The following is a 24,346-nucleotide window of genomic DNA, read 5'->3' on the forward strand; positions in this document are numbered from 1 at the left end:
AAAGTATGACAACTTTGAGGGAGGAGGGAGTACTATTTTTTAAGACGGGTCAATAGCCATATTCAAATGACATAGTACATGATTTTTATCCTAGTTGGCAACATAATTTGATGAGTTGGCATCTATATATATTTAATGGACAATTAGTTTAATGTCAATGGAATTTGATGAGTTAGCATCTAAAAGAACGTTTGGTAGTGATATTAGAGCAAGTTGCAAGTTCTTATCCAGCTTCAGTCATGCATTTGGTATTCATATTTCAACCTATAAAATTAACCTATAATTTCGGCAGTTTGCACTAACAGATTTGAAAATTGAATAAAGATTATAGATGTCAATCGGGCTAGCCTTACTCGGGTTGCGGGCTTATTGGACTGAAATTTTATCGATTAAGATTTACTCTCCTTGTCCCATTAGAATTGAAATGTTTTCCCTTTTGGATTGTCCCAATAAAAATGAAACGTTTCCTAAAATGGAATCAATACTATCTCTACTTTTTCTTCTCCCATACTTTTTTTACTCTCTCTTCACACAAAACAACACTGCATAAAATCATATGCCGGGAACCAAATGTTACATATTTATTGAGACGGAGAGAATATAACCCTAACCCTAAATACCAGGTTTCGAGTTAGCCTATCGGGCTAATCAGAAATTTATCTTATTTATTCATTCATTTTAAAAATTCTTAATTTCTTATAAAATATACAAACATCTACATGCTTACCAAAATCAATATTGCGAATAAAAATGTATTTATCACAAATTAAAAAAAAAAATTAAACCATAAGGTGGATATAAGAAAAAGTAGCAAATTCATTAGGCAACAAGGTAATATAATTATTTTTTAAGCATTTATTATATAGAAAGTTTGGAGTTGAATTTTTCATTTTAGTTTGGAACAATAAAAACTTTCGTCCATCTTTTGCATAAGGAAAAATGTAGAAAGATTAGTTTGAATGTAAGCGTGCGATACATAAAATATGAAAAATAAGTAAAATTGTGCAGCCCAGTGAGCCAGCCTGATTAGCCCGATTTCTAATCGAATTGTAGTATTTCAGCCCTAATCCTCTAATTTATTTTTAGCGGGCTAATCAGATAAGTCCACCGAGTTCGAGTTGAACTGACATCGCTAACCAAGATAATAACTAAGTTGTCTTCTATCTTTTCACTTTCAATTTATGCATACATATTATTGACCTTATTTTAGCTTCCAAAATTTAGCATTGTATTTATTTTGCACAATATAACTAGCATAAATCATGATATACAACATAGTCATCATTCTAAGTTTTTAACCTTGTTGTAACAATTACCATGGATAGTCTTCCAAACGAGCTCTAAGTTAAGGGACTAGTGATGCTCTATATTCTCTAAGACCACCCTCATCGGTCACTTTGAGATCGGAGGCAAACACACAAGACAAAATAGAAAGAAATAAAAATAAAGTAAAAATTAAATAACCCAACCCAACTTTCAATTTGGGGTCTTGTTAGCCGGCCCAACATAAAGTGGAGGGCAAAGGACACATGTCCATTTTCTATTGGCTCAATATATTATTATTTTTACTTTTTTTATTTGCTATTAATTATTGATTAATCACTACTTTTTTTATGTACATGTTTTAGAATGGTATACTATAAATATGAAATGCAAATATTTTAGATAATCACATTTTGAATATTTTGAACATTGTGAATTTATTTAATTATTATTATAGGGTAGTGATAAAATGCAAACTTATATATTGTACAAACTCAAAACTTCTCAACACAGCTTTCAATACAATATCAACACAAAGTGTATAATTTTAAGATTTTAATGTCAATACGGTATCAACACAATATCAACACAGTGTATAATTTTAAGATTTTAATGTCAATACAGTATCAACACAATAGCAACACAACATCAATCATTGACTACCGTTGAAATTCTGTTGTTGACATTTTCATGCTGATGTTTTATTGTGATCTGTTGACATTTTCAATGGTCCAGATCATAGTTTTGAGTTTGTACAATATTTAGAGTTTTCATTTGATCACATCCCTGTAATTATATTTGTCTTAATATATCATTTCAAAACTCATGTGAATTATTCTTCCAAACATTCATGTGAGCCCCTCTTGTGAAAAATTCACGTGAACTAGTTCATTTTATTTATGAATAATTATTATTTTTTATTATTTCTTTATTATTTGCTACTCCCCCCGTTCCATATTAATAGAGTCATTTTTCTATTTCGGAAAGTTTCAAGTTAATTGAGTCATTTCTATTTTTGGCAAAACGTAACTCTCTCTCTTACTTTTTTCTCTCTTCAAACTTTATTCACCATCCATGTAACACACCATTCTTAAACTCTGTGTCGAAAAGAAATGCCTGTATTAACATGGAATGGAGTGAGTATTTTTTTATTATCCGACTAAGCATGCAAAACTCTTCACAAACAAAATTATTATATGATGCCACTGAGTTTTTTCAAGATACGCATACAAGAGTACATGAAGAAAATGTTGAAGCTTTTTGCTATTCCACTCAACGGATCGGGAGCTTGTCATCATATATGACTAATCGAGCTCAACTCCGCAATAGAGAAGCTCATATTGCTCTTCGAGAAGATTTGATTGAGCACATTTGGATTAAATTTGGCACAAACAACTAAATATGTGCTAATGTTTATCTTGTTTAAGCTAGGGTTTTTTTTCACTCTTCATTTGTATTTTGGTTTGTTTATTTCTATTATCGTATTATATTTTTTAACGTGTATAATTTAATATTATATTGTGCTTTAATTATTTGAATATCTAATATTTTCTGTTTTAAACTTAACTCATATACTTTTTTATTATAATTTTTAGATATTATATAATATATTTAAATTAATTATAAATCAAAATTTTAATACTACAATATATAAAAAAGAAAATATTTAATTGGGTTGGGTTGAGTTGGATTGGGGTCATTGATGGAAGTAAAAAAGTTGATGGGTGTTGAATTGAGTGAGAGTTGTGTACGTGGAGGATAGAGAATGAATATTTTATTAAAAAGTTGATTGGGGTTGGGTTGGGTGAAGGTCACGATGGAGATAGTCTAAGGTCGCAAAGAAGTTCTCTATATAAGGTGGAAGAATAGATGGTGTGCACGATTTGTTTCAGGTAAAATTTATCTCAGTGAGATAAAAAAAAATGTGGAAAAAGAAGAGAATGATTCGACGCTAGAGGCCTGTAATTTAGGTACAACAGTGACGTGCACCTGCACTTAATACTGGAAGAGATAATTAACAATCAGATGTAAGAGATGATAGAAGAAGTAACAAATCAAATCATTACAAACATACATAGTTACATACGGCCCTAGATGCCTGTAAATTGAAATCTAGGTTCAAGTAATGTGCTGAAAAAGCAAGAACTGGAATAACCATAACAGATATAGTAAGGTTGTATACATATGAATATAGTGAAAAATCAATCACGCCAATCCCTTTTTACACATACCAACAAATATCATATTCTACTCTATCATATAAATTGTTATTCATCATCATCATCATCGTCATAATCATCATCTTGTATTGTGCAGATGTGTTGCAATATAGTATCAAGTATTCTTCCAGATCAAAAATTATAAACTTGAAGCAGCATCGCTAGCTTGTGCCAAACTACCGCCTTAAGGTCTCCACTATATAATCTGCATACAAATCCCTGCACCACACAAGCCACTGTATCCCATCAAAATGGTGAAATACTTGATAATGAACTGGAAATGTTTGCTATAATCAACATCTTGACTCAAGTTTATGCGTAGCTCTGTGAAAAAGAATTGACAAAGCACTAAACATTATCAAATATACTTTTAGAGTTCTCTGTTTCCAGGAAGAAGCAAATGCAGCTTCAATCTGCAACTTAACTAAAGTGGGGAGGAGCACTCACATGGAAGATTGGACTGCTTCATAAGCTGCTGTGGCTGGAAGAAAGTCATCGACTGCAACATCCTTGTTTTCATTTTTCTTGTCTAATGGAGTTACCAGTTAAGATAACAACACGAAGTAAACCACTCAAATTTAAGTAGCAAAAAGCAGAAGCTTTTTGTTTAAGCAGAAAAAGAAAAAACAAATAAACAAACAGAGTTAGCATAATCTTTTCTCAAAAGGATACAGTCTTCGAAAAAACGGCGAATTTCAGCCAATCGGTGGGGAGGAAGCTCACTGATGTCTGTGTAATGCTGATATTCGGGATCATCAGCACAGACAGCAATTATCTTGTCATCTTTCTCACCCTGTTGCACTTATCAAGTCAGTAAATCCTTTCCTGAATACTGAGATAAATGTGGTCTAAGGACGGTAAAGTAACTGTACCTGATCAATCATGGGCATGAGACCTATTGCTTTGGCCCTTAGAAAGCACCCTGGAATGACAGGTTCCTGAATATATGTTCATGCAGAATTAGTGCACATCACAATCACTTTTAGAACGAAAATTTGTTCTTGAAAGCCTTAACTCCAAGTATCATCATGTCACCAAAATATGCTGGGTTTACCTGCATAATGACCAATACATCGAGTGGGTCATCGTCTTCACAGAGAGTACGAGGGATGAAGCCGTAGTTATGGGGGTACACAACAGATGAGTAAAGAACACGATCAACCTGTAGGTGCAAACAAATTTACAGTTAATGATTAACCCAAACATATCTTGCTTTACAATATACTAAATCTCATACCTTGATTAGACCAGTTTTCTTGTCAAGTTCATATTTCACCTTACTTCCCTTACTTATTTCAACCACCTGCAGTGATGATGCTTGTTAACACAGTAAAACAAAGAAAAAATCGGACAGTCTCATATTAAAAAGAAATGGCAAACTACAAAAATTATATAATCATGCCAAAGAAGCAACCACAAGAACATAAAGCAGCTATCCATATAGCCAGGGATGGATGTAATGTATTATTAGGTGGGGCAAATGCCCCTCCTCAAATATATTGATATATACTATTTTATTTAATAATTTTGCAAAATTTGTAAAATTTCTTTATATTTGCCCCTTTTTAAATTCTCAAATTCTCTTGTACATATAATTTTGCCCCCTTCCATTTACATTCCTGGATCCGTCCCTGCATATAGCACCAGAAGGATATTAATATATCCAGATGATACACTCTGAAACTTAATTACTAGTAGTAAATAGTAAATGTGTGACTGTGGTCTGACTATGTTGATGCTTAACCAGCAGATTGAGTGTACTGCCCGTGCTGGGACAATAATTATGTTATGGTTTATTGAGACAATAGAAGTAAGTGGTAGTTAGGATATACTTTACTAATTTTATGCAAGGCGACTAGAAGAATAAATAAAATGTGATGGAAACATCCAAAGGGTTAAGGGAGTGTCAATATTAAATATAATCAGCCCAAATTAAAGAAAAAGGATTAATAGCAAAGCAAGATAATGTTTCTGGGGAAAGTGGAACTAAGTATAATTTTTCAAGCTAATAAGAGTGGTGATGGGGATTGGAACAATATAAAGAGAAGGGAGAATTCTCAAATAGCTATTCAATTGTCCACTGATGGCAGCAAATTCAGTTGGCCTCATCAGAGTTAAGTATTTTTTCTCTACTGGTTCACCAATAACAAACAAATAAAATGAAAATGAACTCTCGGGGAGATATCAGAAGGTTTGTAGTTTGGATTCTAATCAGATGGAAGCTCATTCAGTGTTCTCATCTAAAAACTATCATTTCCATTTGGGAATGTATTACCAACTTTGATAGAGAAATTCATAGGTTTCAGTTAAATGTCCATCTTCTCAAATTTCTTTAGGACTATTTAAGAATGAGAAGGTAAAAGAAAGTCAGCATCTTACACAGTTGAAGATAATTGGTGCGCCAGGTCCTACATCGGCAAGAATGGGAAAACAGATTAAATTTAACAAATCTAATTGAGTAGTGACAAATATGGTAGAACAGATAGTCAAGATATGTACCAATCTCAAGATCATGCCAGGGATGAGCAGCAACACTTTTCCTCGTCATGGAAGAGAGTATCCTTTCGTTAAGAGGCGCATGTGATGCCTTCTGGACGTCAGGAGATTTGCTGGAAATTGCAATTGGTGGAGCCATAACTGGAAGTTGCATAACATGAAACTGATTAACATAAGCTAACAGGCTAGATAAAGAGTTTACTACAACTCTGAAGTTGATCACATTCACTGTTGGTCTACTGAGATCAGGAAAGTTTGTGCTTAAGTTTTCGGCAAACGAAATGAACAAGATCTACCAAAAAAGTTTATCTAACTACCAGGCCACTTACTGCACACGTAGCTGACATATACTATTTACTAAAACACAAACTATTAGTATAACATCAAGAACTTATATTTAAATTGAGAGCAAAACATACACCTAAAAGCAACTGCACTCATGTGATTCATTCAAGCGACCTTTCCAACAGATTGGAATGACAAATCATATGATTTAAAAGTCTTGCAGACTGTGTAGCTTTAGAATGATTCAGAATTATGTGCTGACAAAAACTTTACAATAGATTCACTGATAAACCGTTAATTCATGCCTTCTTTAGTTTCTCAATTAAATCCTGCACTATGGAACTAGGAGTGCATCATATCCTCAACATAGATTGTCTAACAAAATCAGACAAATTAGCTTCTAGTTATCACAAATGACATTTCAATCTCAAGACATGTTTCATCTTTGATTGGGGACAACCATCTATCTTAAAAAGGAATCTAAAAAAAATAGAAGTCCCAGCCACTTCCATTTTTTCATTTATAATTCTAGGAAAGAAACATTCAGCCAAACCTGATAAAACCTTACAAGGGCAGACTATTATACACAAGCGTACCACAACAGCCACACAAAGGCAAAACAGGCGGAACAGAGTGCAACTGTATAGTTGACTGACTCCATTCCGATAATTGAGAATTGAGATCGATTAACAAACTATATCCATCATTTTTAGATACAGTAAAGATGAACTTATCCTAAATCGCAATCACAGCTCAGATCCAAGCTCTTCTAATACATACTAGCAGAATGCTGTTTAGTGCACAAACTAACATAATGCGTGTAGCATACACACGAAAAAGGCAGCAACAGATTCATGTTTAGCAAACGATTATAACGAGCATCAAATTAGAGAAGGATGAAATAGAAAGAGCATGCAGATTCAGAAATTGTGTTCCGAAAAAAAAAAAAAAACTAGTTGATTGCGGCAAAAAAGTTAAGTTGATTGAACAGAGCTTCCTTCCATAAAACCTCCAAATCCAATGCATCAAAATTACCCGGAATAGCTTCATGCACAACGCCGTCGCCAAGCATTAGAGACTAATAAAGCCGAAAACAACGGATAACACAACAGAAATGCAGAAAACGATGAAGCTTGTTATTAAAAAATGGAACTTACCTGAAACAATTAAATAAGAGCGAAGGAAAAACGTGGGTGGGAAGCTAAAGAAAAGCTCAGATCTCGAACATATACGGTGCGTAGGGAGGAAGGCAGATTTTATAGAGGAAATGAGTAAAGCAACTGTAAAGAGAAGCTATAGAATGGCGGTGGGATTACGGTTCCCGCCCTGTCGTTGGTTATGCGACGGCATATTCGGGGAAGCAGTAAAAGGGAAAATTTCTTCATCTCTTTTTTATATTTTATTTCCTGTTTAGGAATACATGCCAGCTGGGAATGATGTGGCGTTGCGTTATTCGGTTGCGTGGGACCCGTTAGGAGTTACAACTTGAGAGCTTATTTGAGAAGGGTGGCCATGGATCCAAATTCCAATGGACGCCAAATGGAGATTAATAGTTTAATTTCAGCTCCAATTAAACACATGGAGTAACACGATATAGAATAATATTGCCATAGTTTACTTTTCCGCTTGAACATGAATCCGACATGATAGGATGATACCGACTACTTTTAAACGTAAACATGATATGCACGCGATATAATATGAGTGGACACAACACGAAATCCATTTACACAATTAAACCTGATTTACATGATAAATGTTTAATTTACACAATTAAAATCTAATACTACTACCTTATTACATATCTTATTTTTAAACTTTATTTACAAGATCTAAATTCAAAAAAAAAAATATAAGAATATTTTTTTTAATGGGTTGTTCAAATCCAATCCGAATATATCGAGTTACTAACGGATCAAACCGATAAGAATACAAATCCAGAAAAATATAATCTCACCTTATTAATTTTGTGCAGATTCATGTCTGAAAATTATCAGCTCTAGTCAATACTCAATAGTTTGTACCGTATCATACACCCTTAATTACCTAAAATTATGAAACATGGATATAATTTTTCTAAATTTCCTTAAATGTAGCACCGGTACTTATTAAATATAAATAAAATAATAGGTACTGATAAATTTACATAAATTGTAATCATATACTTTATATATAATTTTCAAAATCTAAGGAGTTTATAATATACTATATATTAAATATTTAGTTAGACAATTATTATTTTAGGCATGTTTGTTTATCAGAAAAGTAATATTGCTAACGATTTCTAGGAATTTCTGATAAATTATTTATCCGTGTTTTCTAAGAAAGTAATGTTGCTAATGATTATGATTCATTGAGATTCATCATAAATTATTTATCCGTGTTTTGAAATTCAAAGAAAATTTATTTGAAAATTTGAACTTATGTTAATTAATTTAATAATGTAAATAATAACTGAATTAACTACCACTGCTACTATTTATTAATTAAATTTTTTGTTATAAAACTATGATAATAATAATAATGATTTTAAAGTTCTATTATAATTTAAAAATAAATATACCATCAATAAATTTTTGTTAAGATTTTATTAATAAAAATAATAATTAAAAAAGTAAGGATAGTAGGAGGCCCTGATTACTTGATATATATGTCCGCCGTCCAGATATTGATATGCTCCAAAGCAAGAATAACACATAAAATGAGTGTGTAAGTCGGCCAAACGATAGAGAGGTAATGCCGAGACCAAAAGTCTCGGATCCAAATTCTTCATGACGCGAACTTTAAATTTATATTCAATTAACTATCCAAAAAGAATAACACATAAAATAGTACTCCATATAGCGTAAAGAAGATACAAGTACACACTATATTTTTTGTAATTTATCTTACGAAATTTGTTTTATGCATGATATATTCCGTCGAAAGTCAGAGAAGAATCGAAGTTGTGATAAAATCCTCATGAAGTGGAATATTTATCAGATTTACGTCATTATATTATTCCAATTATAAAGTTAAATTCTTTAACCCTACTTCGAATTTTAGTTTTTTAAAGGAATGGGCTTTTCTCTTTCTGTGACTCAGTTCCACACCTATTATTAAATAATACCCCTAACAATGTAATCCTATTACTTCGAAAAGTTTATTATTCGTATTCTGTTTACATGTTTGATGTGCGTCAGTTAAGAAGTTAATTATAAAAAATTTGATCAAGCATTCAATCAATACTTTTAATGGCTGTTACCAAACCACTATTACGTAATGATGTTAATTTGTGTGTCTAAATATATCACTAATGTGTTAAAAAAACGTTTTTATTGTTGGTGTCCCGGGTCCCAATTCAAATTTGAGGATGCAAATTAAAACATTCTAAAAAAGTAAAGTATTAAGTTAATTTGTCCTTAATTTATGAATGCTTTATTTTGCGTCCTAAATTATTGTTATTTTTTAAAATTTCCTAATGCAAGCAATTGCGTCTCAATTTTTCTCAAAAATTAAGTTTGTTGTAGGAACTCCCAATCTATTGAAAAAATAAGAAACATCTTACCAACGGGTCGGTTACCCTTTATGATCTATGACGGTCTAAATATACACTAATTTAAGGAGTAATATCTTACAAACCGTCTGTCCTTAATTGCAATAACGCTTTGAATAGATAGTTGCGCTAAAATACATGAACTTTGATAATTTTTTATTTATGCAATGTTTTTACATATTTCGAATTAATTCCCTAATTTTGTTTATTGATTGATTATAAAAAAACATGTCGCAGTTGACATTGAATCTATCAAATAGACCATTAAAGTAGAGGGATATTGGTACCTAAAATCATGAATTTTGGCCAATTTTAGTATTTTCCACGGACTTTACAATTGGTCTATAAATATCATAAACTTTACATTTTGTTTGTTATTTTTCATGACAGTTAAATCACGATATCTGACTAATTTATGTGTGTTTTTTTATCCTACTTGGCACTACTAGATCAACATGATTTTTTACGTGGCTTTTATCCTACTTACCAAGAACTTAAAAAGTGGTCTAAAATATAGTAAATATTTCACGATTGCCCACGTAGAATTAGTTATTCTCCAAAGATATTTTATTTGAGTTGAGATGGAAAATAACAAACAAAAAGCAAAGTTTGTGATAGTTCAGACCAATTTAAAAATTTGTGGAAAATATTAAAATTTGACAAAAGTTCATGATTTTAGGGACCAATATCCCTAAAATAAATATTTGAAAGTGTATGTAAGGTGGGTCCTCTTCTAATGCTTGTAACATCATAATCCAAAATTAATAATACTAATAGATTTTGAAATGAGTGAATGAGATTAAAACTCATATATTTCTATAAATAGTTGACAAAATATATATAAAAAAAAGTAATAGATGTTATCATTTTGCTTTTTAATACTACTTACATACGATGTGCGGTCAAATTATGGTTGCAGTAACTTTCAAGTTAATCATAATACACATGCAAATTTTTGCGCGTAACGACTTTTTCATCTTTAGGTGTCGTAATCGGTCAATTTACACTATTTATGGGGAATTAATATGGATTAGTCACATCTAAATTTCAAACGCCCAAAAAAAATCCGGGCGTGGAACATTTATTGTAAATTATAGTCAAACCCTTATTTTGATATTGTCGGTGCACGCTAATTTAATCAAATTATATTGATTTTATATTTATTATACATTTATAATATTGAATGAGAAGTTGCTTAATATTTGTAATCGCAATCAGGGACAACGCACTGTAAGTTGGAAGGTATTTTCAAAACCATGATGGTTAACAACTCGCTTTCACATAATTGCAAAGTCTGTAAATTGAAGGGAAAATACCGAATCTAGAAACTCTATTAAACTCAATATCCGAAATAAAATCTGGGCCATGGCCCATTAGAAGCTCACTAAACAAAATTAGCTCGATTTGCTTGTTTTTAAGTAACTTCAAATAAATACATAAAATACAAATTAATCTTGATTTTTATAGTATTATGGTTTTCAAAAATATAAGTAAAATAATTTTTTTTATAAAATAAAAAATTTAAAGTACATATTAAATATATCAAAATTGTAATATCTCTTAGTATATTTTATTAGTTATCAATCGAGTACTTAACTGTATATAGTTTAAAATAAATTATACTCAGGTAGCTGACAGTTAATACTCCTTCCTCCTTCCGTTCCTCTCCCCGTTCCTCTCTTATTGAGTCATCCTATTTTTTTTTAATAATTCTATTCTAATTGAGTTATTTCTATTTAACACAAAAATAAATAGAATACATCTTTTTACTTTATTTTATCCCATATTTTATTATCTATTTTATTCTATATTCATTTAATTCGCTAAACATTAAATCCTTTACATCCCAATTATTACGAGTCAAAGATGTTATTACTCCTATGTAACATACTCTTTTTTTTATTTACAGGTACATGTGTTACAACCAAAAATCGAAATCCATACGGTAGATAGATGAAATTATACATTGTTTAGGTAGACTACTTCATATTAGCATTACTATATCTTTGGTTGCCAAATTTGTTATTGATATTACTACTACTAGTCTCGCACCAATTGAATGAACCAGAATTATACGTTATACGACCATTTCTACATTTTATTTTTTTAAAGTTTGAAAATATAATAATGTCGTCAACGCCTACTTGACTCTAATTATGTTATTCTAGAGGATTAGAATATTTCAATTTCATATAATGGAATAATAGTTTCGCGCCCCCGTCTTAATCTTCCCCATGGTCAATTCAATTGAATAATATGTTCAGAAAATGGAATACAAATAAAATACTACTATGTGATAAATAAAATAAAGTAAAATAATAAGATTACAGAGTTGAACGACTCATTCCTCATTTATTAGATCCAATATCCATATTTTTTTGTGTAATCCCTGAGTCTGATCTGGTAATAACTCCCTTTGTAGTTTCCACCGCATTCAAATCCATTTTCAAATTTCATTCATCGCTCAACTGATTATTCACAGGCTCTTATATGTTTTTTTTCTAGGGTTTGTTTGAAATAAAAATAAAATTGAAATCAGATGGCCGCTCCACCCGCCAGAGCACGAGCCGATTATGATTGCCTCATCAAGCTTCTCTTGATCGGTGATAGCGGTGCGTTTTTTTTTTCAATTTCGAATCTGTACAATATATTTTTCTTTGAATTTTCGGTTCTCTGCGGTTTGAATGCGAACTATATGAATTTTGCTTATTGATTTTGGATTTTTCAGCTGCATTTGATGCGCAATGCATTATTGTTTCCCCTTCCGTTATTGCGGTTGAGTATACCGACGCTCTCTATTGTGTTGATTTCATGGGCATTTTATATGATCGACCATGACTTGTTTGTTACGATTTTCTGGCACAGATTGTGAGACGCTGTCTGTGTGGGTCCTTCAAGAGCTCCACTTGCTTGAATGCTTTTTAAAGTTACAAGGAAAATGACATATATTTATATGCATTTATATTTCAGGCCTTTTATAAGTTTTAGATTCCTAGGCACTGGCAGCTGCATGAGGAGAATTGTCATTGTTAAGGCTAGGGAAGAGTTTCAGTTGGCTTTTAAATCTTAGATAGATTTGAGAAGATGGATAAAGAAAAGTTACATAATTAAACTAAGTAAAATGGTAGACTTTATATTGTTTGGACTTCTTGGTGGTCTTTGATAGCATATTGCAAATAAAAGGAACTGCTCCTTTATGATCTTGTATGTAATGTATCCACTCATGAATGAGGAAATCAGTCTGGTCAGGTGTTCGTGCTCATCCAGTATGTTGGTTAATAATTGAACCTCTCATGTACATCAGGGAACTGGTATTTCTATGACAAGTAGCTTGCCATAAGAAACTGTTTAGAGATATCTGTTTATTTTTATTCATTCATTTTGTAGATTCATGTCATACAACTTTTTTCTAGCCTTTATTTTACATTTGGTAAACTAATCTCAAATGTACTATTTGAACTGGCTTGTCTTAATTGTTTTGATGGCTTTTCCAGGTGTGGGTAAGAGTTGCCTTCTTTTACGTTTTTCTGATGGTTCTTTCACCACCAGTTTCATCACTACTATTGGGTAGGTTCTCTTCATTTGTTGATTTCTTGCTACGGTTTATGTGTCTAATTGCTCCTGCCTAATTTATTTGATCATACCATTCTTTTACAGGATTGATTTTAAGATAAGAACTATTGAGCTTGATGGTAAAAGAATCAAATTGCAAATATGGGATACCGCTGGACAAGAGCGATTTCGTACTATAACAACTGGTACTGTTTGAATGATTCATGCCTTTCCCTTTCCCTTATCTTGAGAAAACGTAAATAGGAATTTCATGTTACGTACAACTCTTTTATACTCCCTCCGTCCACAAACAATAGATCACAATTTCCATTTTTGGCCGTCCACAAAAAATAGATCATAGTTATTTATGGTAAGTTTTCAACAAATAATAATCATACACATCATTCCACTAACACTACTTCTCTCTTACTTTTTCTCCTTCTCTCTTACTTTTTCCCCTTCTCTCTTACTTTACCAATTCTACATTAAAACTCGTGCCATACACAAAGTGATCTATTGTTTGTGGACGGAGGGAGTACTTTTCAACAAATATAATATGGCATGTATAATCAATTTTTCTTTCTAAGTTGCAGTAAAGAAATAGTATGAAGTGCATCGGAATGAGAATAAAATAGACAGATTTGTCTGCCTACATTGATCTGGGGTGTTTGGCTTTTCTACAGAGTGTCATCACAACTATAGTATAACGTTTGCTCATTTGAAAAATAAATAAACTAATAAGTTTTTATACTGTTGGACAGACTAAAATGCTTCCTATAGTCCACACTTGATTTCCAAACTATTAGAAAATCTGTCTTTAATGTCGAGTTTAGTTGGTTCCAGATATTGAATAATGGAGTATTCTTTTGCTTATTCCCCTGTGTCGCATATGCTTGTATCTTGAATTTCATTCTTTTAGTTTGTCTCTCCCTCTCTATATACCATCCTACATAAACCTTATGAGATCTCTCAAATTTCGTTTGAACACTTTGAACCACTTTCATGCTTCTCATATACTCCCTCCGTCCCCCATTAATTGTCCATTTCACCTTTTATTATAAACAGGATATAGGCCCCACTTTCCACCAACTCATTCCACTCACATTTATTATAAAACTAATATATAAAAGTGGGACCCATATTCCACTAATCTTTTTAACCCACTTTCCTTTACATTTCTTAAAACCCGTGCTGGAACCAAAGTGAACAATTATTGGGGGACGGAGGGAGTAGTTTGTTTGTTGGTTAGGACAGTGGTGTCCATAATATGGAAGATGGTTACAAGGGATGAAAGTGGTAGAATGGGTTGAAGCTAGTGATGTGGGTAGGGCAGGGGAGAGCAATTGTGCCAGGAATCATTGAAGTTAGGGTAGCATGTCTGATTAGTGAAGCAAAGTAGTGGAGATGGATGAGATGACACGGGCGACTTGGTTATGGGAAGGGCCATGCTTTTTGATCAGTTCATACTTTAGTGGAATTTACTTCCTCCTTGGTGCCTAAAATCCTTTACAGCAGGTTTAGAAGAAGTTAGAGAAATTTATTAGAGCTTAACAGCCCTTTTAAAACTTACTCCCCCCGTCCCATCAAAGATGACCCTCTTTCCTTTTTGGTTTGTTCCAACCAAGTGACTCATTACTAAAAATAGAAACACCTTTATCTCTACTTTATACCCTCTCTCTTACTTTATTCTCTCCACTTAACACACAAAATAAAACTACATAAATTTCAAGGCCGCCCAAGGAAGGGGTTATCTTCCTTGGGATGGAGGGAGTATATCCAGTATTCCGAAATGATCCAAGTGTAAACTAGGGTCATAAGCTAGTTGAAAAGCCAATTAGGAATATCCAACAATGTCTAGATTTCTTCACTCGAGGAATGAGATGCTAACAGAGGAGTTTTATTTTGATGAAACTTTTGATAGTTCCTTTTTCTGAAATAGTATAAATACATACTGCATTTTTACTGTATCCATTTGTATTAGCGTTTAATTTAGTTCTATGAACAAATAGTTATAACTTCTTCGAAATGATGACCACAATATTCTAAGCTTTGGGTAATTAGTTCTTGAGTTTTGAGTTTTTGGGAACCTTTTCTATATTAGTTGAAGTAGTTTATGTATTACTGAATTTTGGTTAAGATTTTTGGTTGCTGTTTTAGTAGGAGACTATTTGCAAATGCACTTCTCCAGTTTATTTTCATTTAACTGCCCTCCCTAGCTTTGGTTGTTATCAAATTACGGGAGTAGTAGTGGCAGTTGTTGCACCTCTCATGACCTTACTGGATACTGCTATTATATACTACTGTAGAAGCATTAATCTTCTAATGTTTTGTCTTAACTTATCATATACTGTGTGTAGTATGCTCCTACATCTTATAGAATTTCATTGATTAAGAATGCTTCATGTGCAGCTTACTATCGTGGAGCAATGGGCATTTTACTGGTGTATGACGTTACTGATGAGGCATCTTTCAACAGTAATTGCTCTTCATCATACCTTCTATTATATATAAGCATAAATAGCTATTGGAAGGATTTTCAGAATTTCATTATATATCTTTTGACTCTAATTACTGTTTTAACCTTGTGATAGCTAACAAGATTGACCGCACCCTTGTCAGATATTAGGAATTGGATTAGAAACATTGAGCAGCACGCCTCTGACAACGTCAACAAGATATTGGTGGGAAACAAAGCTGATATGGATGAAAGCAAAAGGGTACTCTTTCTCTCTGTCTGTTTTATGTCGCTCTCTCTCGGTCTCCCACAAACTTATAAAACATATACATTTATGGGTATATCTGATTGCTGGAGTGTGATGTTACCTTGGGTTACATCTAGTCACAATTCATTGAAACTCATCATGCTTGTATATCAGACCAATTAATCTATTTATATGTAATAAATATTGGGAAATTTAAGTATCAGAAATACAATAGAATGATGACAGGGAGCCATTATAATGGGTGCTCTAACACGTGCATGTTGTGTGCGCTTATTTTCATATTTTTGCTTGTTTTTCACAATATTCTGAACAAATTGAACTCCATAGGCTGTTCCTACCGCCAAGGGTCAAGCACTAGCTGATGAATATGGAATCAAGTTTTTCGAGACTGTAAGTGCTACTTGTTGCCTTACATCAGGATCTTATACCGAATGAGACAGTCTAACATGATCATGTTAACAGAGTGCTAAGACAAACATGAACGTGGAGGAGGTTTTCTTCTCAATTGCCAGGGACATAAAACAAAGACTCGCTGACTCCGACTCAAAGGCTGAGGTACTAATTGTTGCTAGTTATACTCGAATATACAGCACTTTTGTTGTTTTATATGGTTGCCACATCAGAATCTGATCATATTCTACACACATGCAGCCTCAGACCATAAAGATTAATCAGCCGGACCAGAGTGGTGGGTCTGGTCAAGCTGCTCAAAAATCAGCTTGCTGTGGTTAAGATAGGGTGAGCAGTGATCCCTTAAGTTGACCATTTTCTTATGACAATATTGGTATTGCTTGTATTTGCTACCCTCAATTTTTTTAGATGCTAATATTATTTGTTTCTCATTTTTGTATGAGGATGAAATCTCAATCTCAGCAACTCCCCCGATTTCCCATGCCTTAGTTTGGAAGTGACTAAAGAAAGGTTGACTGCTACTTCAGTTACCTTTCTAGATTTATAAACGAAAAATAAGGCTTTGCTAATAATACTACTGTATACTTCCTCACTTTAACAAAATGAGTGCATGCTTACTTGGAGGATTCGTAATTACATGGATACATAAAGTTGGATATGACAAAATAAACAAATGTATTATATGGAGTATATATAATTTCAAAAAAAAATTCGCAAAATGATTAGTATGAAAGTTATTTTAAATCAATTAATGTTTATAAATTGATTTTTAATGTAATATGTTAAAAAAAGTTCGATTATGTACCTACAATTATGCGTAGGTACATATATCACTACCCATTGATTTATTAAGAACGAATGATTAATAAGTCACATTTACCTATTTGCTGGATCGACCACTTATCCCAAAGAAGGAAAAATAACATTAGACACAGTTGGATACTCCATAAATTAAAATGAGATATTGCTACTATACCATTTATCTGTTACAAATCTAATCTAAACCCTCTCTCAGAATATTTAGATATTGGATTATACATTAGAATCAACATCATACGGTTAAAATCCTTGCACTCAGTCTTAAGTCTTAACCCTCTCAACTTTATTGTCCTAAGGTGTTAATTATTTCTATTTATGCATTGCTACTCATTTTTCAAATCTTGCAACGACAAAACAGATCATTAATTTAGTTTACAGATAATTAAAAACATTAAGAACATGAATAGTTAAGTAAAACAATGAATATTAGATAAATAATCAAAGGAACATCAGAGTCACTCACTCTCAAATTTCAATCCCTAAATTTTAGAAGTTTAGCCACTCGTGTAACTGAATGACAAAAACAAAATTACAAGAAAATACATGTTCAACATAAAAACAAAGATAAAAAATCTTATGGAAAGATCTATTCTTGCTTTAATCTTTCTTGAAATCCTTGCCTTTATATTCCTTGATCAATTCAAACGTACCACGAGATTAGTGTTTACGAAGTAACTGGATTGTTGGGCCGTTTTTGGGACCGTCCTTCAATGAGCTTGCTATGTCATTGATTTCTTATAAGCTTTTTTTGTTCTTAAAACTAAATAAAACTACTAATCAAATTGATTGGGGTATAGACAAAATCATGTTCAACCCATATAATAATCGATCAAAATAAGCCAAGTTAATCCCCATCTTAAAATTATGGTTTATCAATAAGGAGAAAATAAAAATTTTAATGTACTACATATTTTGAAAAATGTGATTCTGATGATAAGGTCCATTAAAGTTGGAAACAGAATAGGCCATGGATGGTACCATACTTTTTGTAAATTGACTTTATTTTTAAGATTTGTCCAAGTACATTATTTGCAAATAAGTTGTGTCGGCCAAAAATTGATCCAACTCTACACACTAAAAAGAAAATGTAAATGAAAACTCAATGAATCTGAATTGATCATTTGAACATATCAGTGAGGTGATCTCACTAGTGTTGTCTGACCAAATCGACATGATTAGCCAATCCATCAACAAACACTAATTATATTCCAAATATTCTCAATTCGACCTCAGTAAATGATTCGAAATGTGAATCGCCATAGTTTGAAGATTTAGTGCCTAAAAGCAAATTAATAAGTGGAAGTGGAATCCTCATCCTCTTCACAAAATTTATCCAAAGCAAACACTATAATGGGAGGCATAATTTCCAGCTGGTATAATTTGCAATCTGAAATGTTGATTGTAACGAGCATGACAGCAGATTCTATAGCCATACAAGTTTGGTGCATTGCCAATGCAGATACCACAATCAATTTTTAAAGTAGAAAAGCTACCATATTATAGCATGATACTGTGGCCATAATGCATTCATATTCCATAGGGGTCTACACATCAATTGTACTATATCAAAAGGCTAATATTTGTAGGGCACTAAGTGTTTAATTATTAACTACTTGTGGCAATTTTTTCTTATTTGACGTAATATATACATATTTCCTCATGTGTAGCTGCTTTAAATGTGATGTGATGAAGGTGATTGTGAATGAATAAATGGTGCGTGTTATTCTAGTAGAGGAGAAAATGGTTGTGGATCAATCAATATAATGCTCACTCATGTAACTTTTAATTTAACCGCCTTTTTATAGTATTATATCCATAGCCACTTTTCCAAAAATAGAGTTTTGGCTCATTTTTGTAATAATCCCCTTGTCCATAGTAGAGGATCAATTGCTAACTCATTATTTAATTGCTAATTACAAATAATTTAAGGTTATAGGATTTTAGAAAACGTGTGTCTACAATTTGCCACGTGTAATTTTCGTTTTTATTAATAAAATTAAAAAAGATAAAAAAAACTTCAAATTAGGGTTTTGGATGAAAATGTCAATATAGTGTTTCGAAAATATTAACACAATGCTTTGAGAATGTCAACACAATGCTTTAAGAATGTTAACCAATTGCTTATATTGACATTCTACATATATTATATTGACATATTTTATATAGTATGCTGACATTTCTGCTGTACGAAAAATTAAAAATTTTCAATTTTTTTTTTCAATTTTGACGTCGGAACATATGCATATTGGATATCGTTGGAATCCTTATGAAATTATCTTTAATTTGATATATGTTATATGAATTTGAAGTTTTGGGATTTCTTTTAAAAGTTAGTTATAACTAAACATGTAGTTATTGACATTAATACCCCTATTGATATTTTTTGGAATTAATCATATGACCTTATTGACGTTTTTCATTGATCGTATTGATATTTAGAGATTGATGATCTAAGCCCTTAATTTGAATATCTAATGGTTATTATTTAGTTGTAGTTAGCAATTAAATTATGAGTTAACAATATAACACTTCGGATTGTCTATATCTTTAAACTTGAATTAATAGTATTTCTTTTCTTGATTACTTCCTCTTTATGTAAAGAAATAAACTTTCAACGTTGAATGCAAACAAATTATAGAGAATCGTCTAATTTTTTTTTCGTGGGCTGGACAACACACAATTACTTAAAAAAATAATGCCTTTTGCATTTTTAATAAGTAAGTACTAGTGTGATTAAAATAATACTCCATGCATTGCTCCAACAATTTTTATGATTGCTAACTAATATAAAAAGGGAATCCACGGGATCACACATTAAAAATACTTTTATACAAATCCAAGCATCTTTTTTCGTGGATTGTCTACTAGAATTCCTTTCATTAGAGGAATCTTCATCTAATTAATTGTGCTCTTAAATATTTAAAGAGTCCCCAATTGATTTTAATAAGTTTGTTACACAGTCAATCAAACTTCTGGGAGTAGTCCGCTGAGATATTTTATTTGCAATTGTATCAAATTGTCACAATTCCTCAAGTCTTCAATATATTATTCCACTTGGCTATATAAATTAAAGACGTGTTTCCTCAAAAAATACTTCAAAAATGAAGACGTGTTAAAAATCAAACAACAAGTCTAACAATAAACAAATAAAAATACCTAGAATTCACATTTAAACAATTGGATCTTTAAGTGGAGTATAATACTTGTTGAGTCACATGTTGCATCAATCAAAAGATGCAACTGCCCATCACGCAATTTACCAAATATGTCTCCAAAATGAGCATTTATCAGCAAATATGAAAAGGGTTCTAAGAATTAGCTGGAAACGATATAATCTTAGTATTTACTTGTGGACATATACCCCCAATTAATGACGAGCGAGTATCTATTTAATTATGAAGGCACAATATTGTGGATTACTACATTCTATTTTGAGATTAATAAATATAATTATAATTTAACCTAAACCCACCCTAATTATAATTAATAAACTCTAATTGAGAATTATTTAACCTTAACCCTTGATACTATTAATAAATAGTTGATGAATTAGGGATTAATGAAATGATTTAAGGTCATGCACGCACCCAGGTGTGGGGTATTAGTAATAACTAATATCGATTACTCTAATTAATTAATATTCATGTACAAGTGAAAGTGTGAAACACAGTAGAAAATATTTGAAAATATTTGTTAAAGAAAGGCACATAGGTTCTTAATAAATTTGATGCTTTTTATCCGCCATTTATTTGATCTGTGTTAATTATAAAGTCTATATTTTCTGGGTCCCCCTCTAATGCTTATAATATCATAATCCAAAATTAAGACTAAATCTATATCCTTGAATTTTGAAATGAGTGGATGAGATTAAAGTTCACAAATTTCAATAAATAGTTGACAAAATATCAATAAAAGGGTAATAATATATATCGTCATTATGTTATCATATGATAATTTTCGTGGGTGTTTTTTTATATCAACATTGTGTATTACAAATATCAACAATATGACATGAGAATATCAACAACAAGAAAATATCAACACATTTTTATTGATATTTTACCTATATTATATTGAGATTTTGTATACACAATATTGAGATTTTTTTGCATTTATTGATAAAATCTGCTTATCAACATGTACGAAAATTAAAATATAATTTATTAAATTTCATCACCCGAACATCGGCGGAACATATGCAATTGAGATCTCGTTGGAAAAATTATCTTTAATTTGATAATTTTTTTGCGAAAAAATAATTTAAATCGAGAGAGCTACGTTAATTTAAAGTTTTGAGATGATTTTAATAAGAGAGAATTAACATTAATACTCTTTAAGTTTATTTAATAATTCTTTTAATTTAAAATCTAATCCATACGATATTATTTCAATCACTAAATCTCCTAATCTAACTCGATCATTCTCTATTTGTTTTATTTAAATTACTATATATAGTAAACGTACAACCGCAAATATAAAACATACACTCACACTCGTAAATAAATGTGAAATTCACTTTTTCCTTTTGTTAAAGAAAAATTAAAAAGAGATTCTAACATATGAGTTGAGTGTTGCTGTGTGTAGCACGCATATGAGTATATATAAGGCAGGAGTTGCATCTTGGAAAATTATCAGAGGAGAGTGATATAGGAATTTAGGTAAACACATAGAGTTGCATGGCAATTTGCGAGTGATATTTTGATATATTAATCTTGAAATTTATTTTTGGTAGAGAAGAGAATTGAAATGACGATAACAAGCGAGAGTTTGCAAGTAGTGTTTGGGAAGGCAAAACCCTTTTTAGCAGTGGTTTTTCTGCAAGCCGGGCTGGCGGGGATGGACATCATCTCTAAGGCCGCCTTGAACGAGGGGATGAGCAACTACGTCTTTGTCGTCTATCGCCACGCTGTCGCCACCCTAGTCATCGCCCCTTTTGCCTTCATCCTAGACAAGTAATTTCCACATCAACTCTATTTTATAAATTTTTTTTTATATATTTTAGTTTTTTAGTTGACAAGAAATTTAGTTTTAACTTGGTATCAACAACCCCTACCTTTCTACTACAATCTAATATTGACAACATTTATGTTCTGCAGGAAAATAAGGCCAAAAATGACCACAGCTACGTTCCTCAAGATAATGCTAATGAGTATTTTGGAGTAAGCGATCTCTCTCGCTCTCTCGCACGCGCGCACACACGACCATTTTAGATTAAATTTTAAGTTTTCTTAATATGTTAGTTAATTATGTGACTACCACACAAAAGCATTTTTTGTTCAAAGAATACCCTTGATTTTTTATAAAAAATTTTCAATAATTCCTTTGTCATGATTATATTTTGAGAAGAAACTTATGAATATATGTTCAATATATATTAAAGGCCAGTTATAGACCAAAATCTCTACTTCTTGGGGATGAAGTACACGACAGCGACTTTTGCAGCTGCAATGGCAAACGTTCTTCCGGCAATTACATTCGTGATGGCATGGTGTTTCAGGTGCTCCATGATTAGATATAAATTTTAATTTACATAATAAATTGACGGTGTTGAATAATATTTGCACGAATTCAGGGTTGAGAAGGTAAAGTTGATGAGCATCCGCAGCCAAGCAAAGATATTGGGCACACTAGCTACAATTGCAGGAGCCATGATCATGACATTGGTAACCGGCCCTAATCTCGACCTTCCATGGACCAGATCAGGACCCACTAATGACGTTCATCAACAACCTCAAATTTCTCTTCAACACACGATCAAGGGTGCCCTCATGATCACTATTGGATGCTTTAGCTGGGCCGCTTTCATGATCTTGCAGGTAATTAATTAATTAATCATATAGTGATTTCAGTTCTCTATTTATAGAAATATTGTTATAGTTAATTTTGTTAATTTTTGCCAACATTTTGTTTTGTAGGCTGTGACGTTGCGTACGTATCCTGCGGAACTCTCCTTAACTGCATGGATATGCTTGTTAGGAACCGTAGAAGGGGCAGCGGTGGCATTAGTGGTGGAGAAAGGAAATGCTGCGGCTTGGGCCATCAAATGGAACACTAGCTTTCTTGCAGCTATTTACAGTGTAAGTTAAATAATTTCATAATTTTACTTGCTAATACAAATATATAGTTCTAAAATATGTATATATGGGTTGCAGGGCATATTCTGTTCGGGCATTGCTTACTACGTGCAAGGAGTTGTGATGAAAAAAAGGGGCCCTGTTTTTGTCACTGCATTTAGTCCTCTGAGCATGATCATCGTTGCTTTCTTGAGCTCGTTCATTCTCTCTGAGAAAATGTACTTAGGAAGGTATATAGTAATCTTCACTATTATTCACCATTTTATTTATAGGATTTTTGGTACTAATAATTAAGATGAATGCAGGGTTGTTGGCGCGGGCGTGATTGTGCTTGGGCTTTACTTTGTGGTATGGGGCAAACAAAAAGACTACAAATCCCCCTCTATGGAAATACAAGAAGACATTCCGGTAAAGCAGAGTGATGCATCAAAACTGGAGGTGGTTGCTAACAATGTTGAAAGCGACGAGAGATTAGTGTAAAAGGTTTTTCTTGTGTATCCAATAGCAAATAATTTAACAATTCACCAGGACTTTGAAGCATAAGCTTTCATTGAGATGGGCTTTGGTGTTATCTTAAATGGCTTGGGCCCAATTTATATTAAGCTTTTTTTTAACAACATACCCTGATTTGATACACAGTTTTTGCACAATCTCTTCTTAGTGAAGCCTATGACGTGTTTTTGATCAAATTGGGCGTGCACAACTCAAATTTAGTTGAACCTATGAATTGACTTGCGTAAACCAAAATTAATAATGGACCTATAATTTAATTTTTGTATAAACGCCCCGGGCGGTTTGAGTCCAATTCTGAGGGAGGCATTAAGTTCAAGTTGTGATAAATTCTTTTAAAAAAATTGTTTTTTAAGTTAGTTTTTCCGTATTAATCGCCTTATATATAGTAGTACATCAATTGTTTTATACCACAGTTTGTAATTGTACAAAATTGGGCAGCAGGTCTACTTAGTAACA

At 32.2% G+C, this 24,346-nt stretch overlaps 3 protein-coding genes across 9 annotated transcripts; 2 read left to right on the forward strand and 1 right to left on the reverse strand.

Moving 5' to 3' along the window:
- Nucleotides 1-3,303: 3,303 nt before the first annotated feature.
- Nucleotides 3,304-7,608, reverse strand: LOC125218189 (soluble inorganic pyrophosphatase 4). Of its 2 annotated transcripts, none has more exons than XM_048119814.1 (9): nucleotides 7,421-7,608; nucleotides 5,982-6,119; nucleotides 5,862-5,890; nucleotides 4,720-4,785; nucleotides 4,537-4,644; nucleotides 4,355-4,420; nucleotides 4,155-4,275; nucleotides 3,930-4,011; nucleotides 3,304-3,701 (listed from the first exon to the last, which is right to left on the reverse strand). In XM_048119814.1, the coding sequence occupies exons 2-9, from the start codon at nucleotides 6,115-6,117 to the stop codon at nucleotides 3,659-3,661; spliced, it is 651 nt and encodes a 216-aa protein (XP_047975771.1). In that variant the 5' UTR covers nucleotides 6,118-6,119; nucleotides 7,421-7,608; the 3' UTR covers nucleotides 3,304-3,658. The 2 variants fall into 2 exon arrangements, with proteins under 2 accessions (XP_047975771.1, XP_047975770.1); XM_048119813.1 differs by lacking the exon at nucleotides 7,421-7,608 and adding an exon at nucleotides 7,299-7,392.
- Nucleotides 7,609-12,081: 4,473 nt separating this feature from the next.
- On the forward strand, nucleotides 12,082-16,965 carry LOC125221598 (ras-related protein RABE1c-like). 6 transcript variants are annotated; one of them, XM_048123746.1, is made up of 11 exons: nucleotides 12,082-12,201; nucleotides 12,304-12,410; nucleotides 12,527-12,573; nucleotides 12,664-12,682; nucleotides 13,293-13,365; nucleotides 13,456-13,556; nucleotides 15,760-15,825; nucleotides 15,970-16,067; nucleotides 16,401-16,463; nucleotides 16,536-16,628; nucleotides 16,725-16,965. In XM_048123746.1, the coding sequence occupies exons 2-11, from the start codon at nucleotides 12,338-12,340 to the stop codon at nucleotides 16,803-16,805; spliced, it is 714 nt and encodes a 237-aa protein (XP_047979703.1). In that variant the 5' UTR covers nucleotides 12,082-12,201; nucleotides 12,304-12,337; the 3' UTR covers nucleotides 16,806-16,965. The 6 variants fall into 6 exon arrangements, with proteins under 6 accessions (XP_047979703.1, XP_047979708.1, XP_047979702.1 ...); XM_048123745.1 differs by lacking the exon at nucleotides 12,082-12,201 and having other exon boundaries at nucleotides 12,243-12,410; XM_048123748.1 differs by lacking the exon at nucleotides 12,082-12,201 and having other exon boundaries at nucleotides 12,324-12,410; nucleotides 12,664-12,732.
- A 4,841-nt stretch (nucleotides 16,966-21,806) lies between these two features.
- Nucleotides 21,807-23,996, forward strand: LOC125221596 (WAT1-related protein At2g37460-like). The gene is made up of 8 exons (XM_048123744.1): nucleotides 21,807-21,961; nucleotides 22,036-22,255; nucleotides 22,400-22,462; nucleotides 22,684-22,800; nucleotides 22,876-23,119; nucleotides 23,219-23,380; nucleotides 23,456-23,607; nucleotides 23,683-23,996. Exons 2-8 carry the CDS (start codon nucleotides 22,050-22,052, stop codon nucleotides 23,855-23,857), a joined length of 1,119 nt encoding a protein of 372 aa, XP_047979701.1. The 5' UTR covers nucleotides 21,807-21,961; nucleotides 22,036-22,049; the 3' UTR covers nucleotides 23,858-23,996.
- The last annotated feature ends 350 nt before the right edge of the window (nucleotides 23,997-24,346 follow it).

Source organism: Salvia hispanica, chromosome 4 (genome assembly GCF_023119035.1).
Source record: "Salvia hispanica cultivar TCC Black 2014 chromosome 4, UniMelb_Shisp_WGS_1.0, whole genome shotgun sequence".
Lineage (NCBI taxonomy): Eukaryota > Viridiplantae > Streptophyta > Magnoliopsida > Lamiales > Lamiaceae > Salvia > Salvia hispanica.